A 5,886-nucleotide genomic window follows, 5' to 3' on the forward strand; every position below is an offset into this window, starting at 1 on the left:
ATAGATAGATAGATAGATAGATAGATAGATAGATAGATAGATAGATAGTCAGACAGATAGATACAGAATGTTAGATGACGGATGGATAGAGAGATGGCTGGATGGAGATAGATGGAGAGATGGATGGAGAGATGAAGAGAAAGATATAGATAGGTAGATGATAACTGGATGGATGGATGGATGGATGGATAGATAGATGATAGCCAAACGGATAGGAAAAACTAAAACTTAGGGAAACTAGAGCAAATGAATCATTCCTGAATATTTTCTGTAGAATTGATACTTACACCCTTGTCTTTCCATCCTTCATTTCTATTTTAGGCTTTTAAACTTTCCTAAAAAGAGAAAAAGAGAAAGCGACCTCAGCAATGTGATAAGGAATGCAATCCTCTTCCTTCCTTGTATCACCAAGGGACCACGTGATTCCAACCTTGCGGGGAGGGGAGGGGGAAACATCTTCAGTCCCAAGGCACAGGCTCCTCAATCTGTTTGGCCAGGCGGCTCTCCAGACTTGGCAATTTTAAGACTGTGGACTTCAACTCCCAGAATTCTCCAGCCAGCATGTATTGTATTTGGCAAATGATCAGGAGTTTCTTGTTCTGACTACTCACTTTTCATGTTGATCCCCAAGGTGGCATCTCTCTTCAGGAAAGAGATTGGATTAATCACACTACAAGTATAATTTCCAGAATACTCTGGGCTAATTTTCAGAAAGAAAATCCTATTATCCAGTTCTGTTCCATTATAAAACCAAGTATAAACGGCAGGAGGATGCACAACAGCTTTGCAAGTCAGTTTGATCTGCGCTTTTGGGACATCAATAGTCTCGTTGATAATCAGAGGGTCAGGTCCATCTGGAGGAAACAAGCATATTTAGGATTATTTTTAAGCGGAGGAACACTTTTCAAAAGAACATCCTTGCAACGTTCTGAAGTAGCAAGAACCTTCTCTTTTTATTCTATTTAATGTGTCAGTTAAAAGGACTACCGTGGTCAGCAAACTGCACTAATCTTTCTAGACTTGGCAAGTTTAAGATTTCAGCTCCCACCCAGATCCCTAGCCACCATCTTTGCAAATTTAAGATGTGTGGACTTCATCTCCCAGAATTCTCCAGCCAGCCATCTTGGCAAGTTTAACACATGTGGACTTCAGCTCCCAGCATTCCCCAGCCGGCCATCTTGGCAAGTTTAACACATGTTGTTTTCATCTTCCAGCATTCCCCAGCCAGCCATGTACTTGCCAAGTTTGATAAACACTGAACCAGACTGACTGAGTCCAACTGAAGAAAAGAAAAAACCCAGAATTAACCCAGTTTCTAGGACCTAAACTGACCCGCACACGAATCAAATGGATTGAGATTATACAAAATGGCAGACCACCGAGGAAGAAGGTTAAGTACTCAGGAATCATGCCATGACTCAAGACAGGAAGATCAGACTTACAGATAATGTCCAAGTGATAGGGTTCGCTCTGGTTGGAAGAGATGCTGTTGTTACCATGGCAAATATAATCTGCAGTATCATTTCGGTACCCTGGATTCAACTCAAGGGTCTGGTTGTTGTTCTTCAAAGAGATGCGGCCATCGGCACGGACCACCTGGCCCCCTTTGGTCCAGGAATATGAAACATTGTCACCTCTTGACATGCAGTGCAAGGAGATTAGCTTGCCCTCGATGGCCTCAGGTGGATGATTGATGGTAATGTTGCTTACACGACCTGTGGGAACGGGGAAAGGCAATGTTGAAGGTCTCACCAGGGGAGGAAGGCCTGGAGCGGCACATGAAAAGCAAATTTCAGGAGTGGATAGGACGAATGGTTGTAATGTGGGGAAAATCAGTGACGGGGAAGCTAATGTGGACAGTTACGGGTAGTCCTCATTTAGTGACTGTTCAAAGTTATAAGGGCACTGAAAACATGGACTTATGACTGGTCCTCACACGTATGGCCACTGCAGCATCCCTACAGTCTTACGATGAACATTCTTCTGCTTGGCAACTGAAGTGGATTTATCACAGTTGCACTTTCCGGGGGTTATGTGATCGCCAAGGGCCGTGGTGGTGCAGTGGTCAGAATGCAGTATTGCAGGCTACTTCTGCTGACTGCCGGCTGCCGGAAGTTCAGCAGTTCGAACCTCACCATGTGCTGACCCAGCTCCCCAACCATGACAAACCCCCGTAACGTAAGCAATGATTCCTTTATTAGGAGCGCCAGCAGCCGTGTCAAAAAGTTTATCTTTCACCTCAGGCTAACCAATCTGTCCAGCAGGGGACATGAACAGTGTCTGCCACATCTATTCATCTCCAACCCCTGCCTTTTATCTCCAGAGCTAGTCTGGGGCTTTGCTAGCAGCGGTGGCTCTTCTGTTCCAAGGACCGGCCCATAGATTTCCACTGCTCTCCTCTCCTCTGCCTTCTGCTCATCCATGCCCCAGGCACTGGGCCCAGCTGTTCCTCCTCTTCCTCATCAGCCACCTTCAGACCTGAAGGTTGTTGACTCTCCATCTGAGGGCTGACAGACAGCCCAGGCTCCGCCTCTGTCTCTGTCTCTGTCTCTGTCTCTCTCTCTCTCTCTCTGACATCTCCATTCCCTCTTTCCACTTGGAATTCTCAGATTGCCTTAACGCTGATCCTGACTCCCACACCGCCCCCCTCCTCTGATTTGGTTGCCAGAGGGGCTGGCAACTGACAGGCCACAACACACTGGTTCAAGTTTGACTCAGCCTTTCCTCCTTCTGAGGTTGGTAAAATGAGAACCAGATTATTGGGGGCAATAGACTGACTCTGTAAACTGCTTAGAGAGGGCTATAAAGCAATATGAAGTGGTATATAAGCCTAAGTGTTATTGCTGTTGCTATTCATGACCTTCCTAGCTGGCTTTTGACAAACAAAGCCAATAGGGGAAGCCAGATTGTCTTATCAACCTGCAGTAATTCACTTAACAAGGGTGGCACAAAAAGGTTATAAAATGGAACAAAACTCATTTAACAACTGCCTTGCTTAGCAATGGAGGTTCTGTTCGTAAGTCAAAGACAAACTGTATTCAATAAGAAAAAGATTGTCTTCTTCGGGGGAAAACACAGACACATCAACCCTTACAACCATTGCAGCCTCTCCATGGTCATGTGATCAAAATTTGGGTGCTTGGCACCTGGCAGATACTTATTACAGTTGCACGTCCCCTGGTGAAGTCAATGGGGGGGAAGGTGAAATTCACTTAATGACTGTATGTTTCACTTAACAACTGCAGTAATTCCCGTAACAACCGTAGCAAAAAAAATAATCATAAAATCATATCCAGCTCACTTAACAACTGTCATACTTAGCAACGGCAAGTCTGTGTCAACTCATAAAATATTTCTATGGTCTTTTTAGAGTTGCCAACAGAAAGGGAGAGGGAAGCAGTGTGGCAGCCTGGAAATCAAAAGTGCATTCCACAAATAGTTTTTCAAAGATAGTAACTAGGCGACTGAAGTTTCTGCCGTGCAAATCTCTAAATGGAGAGCATGATTGATGACTCTGGGCTATGGATGTGTCCCATTGGAGGATATGAATTATGATACACCGTGGGGGTGGGCGGGAGAAACCAGGGTCAAAGGTGACAATAAATTATGTGTCTCAAGAGTTGGCTGCACCCAGGCAGTGCCGGCATGTTAACTCCCAATAAATCCTTTTGAAGTTTTGGAAGTTTGGCTCGAGACTCATGATTTAAATGGGGTAACTGCCGGAATCCTGACAGCCTGGTCCCAACTGTGATCATAAGTCAAGGACTACCTATAGTGGCTATGGATAACAACTTTCAACCACACCTTAGTTACTCACTTTTTTCCAAGTAAATCTCCAGGCTGCTGCTGTTTCTCTTCTTCTGAAGGAGGTCATTTCCAGCCTGGCAGATATAGCTCCCCGTTTTGTCTTCCACGAAATCTTCAAGGAATAATTTTGGCCCGGTGTCTATTTTCTTTCCATTATGAAACCAAACATATCGTGGCTGGGGAAATGAATCAGCTTTGCAGGTGAGCAGAACGTTAGTGTGTTCGTTATAATATCGTTGGGTTGGCTGGATTGCAGGTGTATCTGGACCATCTTGGGAAAATATATTGTTGGAATTCATTGTTGGGATGAATTTTTTATGCAACAACTACAGTAGTATGCAGCCAGTAAATGGCAGTGCTTACAAATTTGGATCTATGATATATACTCTATGTTCTTTTGTAGTAAGCATAGCTTCCTATTTCCTGTTACAGTTGAACAGTTCAGCAGTAAAGCACATGGTGACTGTGTTCTTTGTTTGCTCTGTGGTGCTATATATCAGCAGAATTTCTAACACAGAGAGAGACACAGACAGACAGATACAGATATAGATGAATTGCATACCTTCCATTTACTATTTCAGTCTGAAAGACCCTTTCACAGATTAGAACAGTGTTTGGCAACTTGAAGATATGCGGACTTCAATTCCCAGAATTCCCCAGTCAGACTTGCAGGCTGGGGAATTCTAGGAGTTGAAGTCTACTCATCCAGTTGCCATAGTTAGGAAATGCCGGATTAGATAGAACACAGGGATGATTATTTGAAGTAATTAAAAAAAAAAACAGAAACAGCAACTCAGTGGGAGTGAGGTGTGTCCCATAAAATCTAGGTGCGCAACTCTGAGGATGGCCCTTCCCATTCTTAGTTCTCACCACTGGGAAGCTAGTCATTTCTACCCACTGTCATTTTGGGGTTACATCCATGCATAGATGTTTGGGCATATATATGACAGTCTGCAGTGCCCATAGAAATGAATGAACTTAAATAAAACATGAGAGATTGTTGTCTCTAGAAATACAGAACAGCACTTGGTAATTGATTCAAAGTCACCTGGTCGGTTTTCATGCCTAAGGCGACACCAGAACTCAACATCTCCTGGTGATTAGCCCAAAATCATCCAGCTGGTTCTCATGGCTAAGCTAGGATTAGAACTCACAATCTCCCAGTTTCTAGCCTGATGCTTTAGCTTAAAGATGAATTTTAACTCAATACACCAGATTTAGTTTTAACTCGAATACAGAGAATAAACTCCTTTGGGAATTGTATCTAAGTCCTCACTGGGACCAGCCTTGTTCGGGTTAGGAAATGACTACTAGGCAGCACTGCCTCTCTTTATGGGAAAGGGATGGGCTCTGTTTGGTCATGGATTTCTGGAGGATCGCCCAGCCCTGTTCCCCACCTTCTCCAGTTGTTCTTCCAAGTGGCTGGGTGTTGCCTTCTCTTCTCAACGTTTACCAACATCATAAATTCCTTGTGACTTGCAGAGCCCTTTTTGACAAGGCAGGGCCAAATTACTCATATGCAATAAGGGAAGCAAATCCTCATTAAAGGACATAAAACCCTTGATAAGAACCCTCACCTATCTATTTAAAGAGAATTTAAATTCTCTCTCTCCCCACCCTGCACAGAATTGTGTGACTCTTATTAAAAATACTTCCATTTTCTGATATAACACCAAAGTTTCCTGCCTGTGGCAACTGCCATGCTTGGCGTCCAAGTAGAATGGTCCCATCTCAAGGACTTCCTGAGGCAGCAGAGAGCAACTATGGCCACTTTACGATCTGTGGACTTCAACTCCCAGAATTCCATGTTGGCCATGGATTTCTATTCCCAGAATTCCATGTTGGCCATGGACTTCTATTCCCAGAATTCCATGCTGTCTATGGACTTCAACTCCCAGAATTCCATATTGGCCATGGATGTCTACCTCCAGAATTCCATGCTGGCTCAGGAATTCTGGGAGCTGAAATCCACGGGGTGTAGAGTTTCCCTAACCCTAAGCCACCCACCTACCCACCTTGGCCTGAGGGATGAGGTTAGGAGAACATCTCAGAGCTGGTGAACTTGAGAGCTAAGACCAA

At 44.2% G+C, this 5,886-nt stretch overlaps 1 protein-coding gene across 1 annotated transcript; it reads right to left on the bottom strand.

The window, feature by feature from the left end:
* Window positions 1-317: 317 nt before the first annotated feature.
* Window positions 318-4,106, bottom strand: LOC113445972 (cell adhesion molecule CEACAM5-like). The gene is made up of 4 exons (XM_087939441.1): window positions 3,818-4,106; window positions 1,443-1,715; window positions 778-854; window positions 318-335 (listed from the first exon to the last, which is right to left on the bottom strand). Exons 1-4 carry the CDS (start codon window positions 4,104-4,106, stop codon window positions 318-320), a joined length of 657 nt encoding a protein of 218 aa, XP_087795567.1.
* Window positions 4,107-5,886: the final 1,780 nt, after the last annotated feature.

Source organism: Pseudonaja textilis, chromosome 10, assembly GCF_049901715.1.
Source record: "Pseudonaja textilis isolate UNSWEBS1 chromosome 10, rPseTex1.2, whole genome shotgun sequence".
In the NCBI taxonomy this organism is placed as follows: domain Eukaryota; kingdom Metazoa; phylum Chordata; class Lepidosauria; order Squamata; family Elapidae; genus Pseudonaja; species Pseudonaja textilis.

Coding starts and splice junctions, on each gene's coding strand:
- LOC113445972 (XM_087939441.1), bottom strand. CDS start 4,106: ATGAATTCCAACAATATATTTTCCCAAGATGGTCCAGATACACCTGCA. Junction 1,716..3,817: donor GGAGATTTACTTGGAAAAAA/GTGAGTAACTAA, acceptor CCGTTCCCACAG/GTCGTGTAAGCAACATTACC. Junction 855..1,442: donor CTATCACTTGGACATTATCT/GTAAGTCTGATC, acceptor TGTTTCCTCCAG/ATGGACCTGACCCTCTGATT.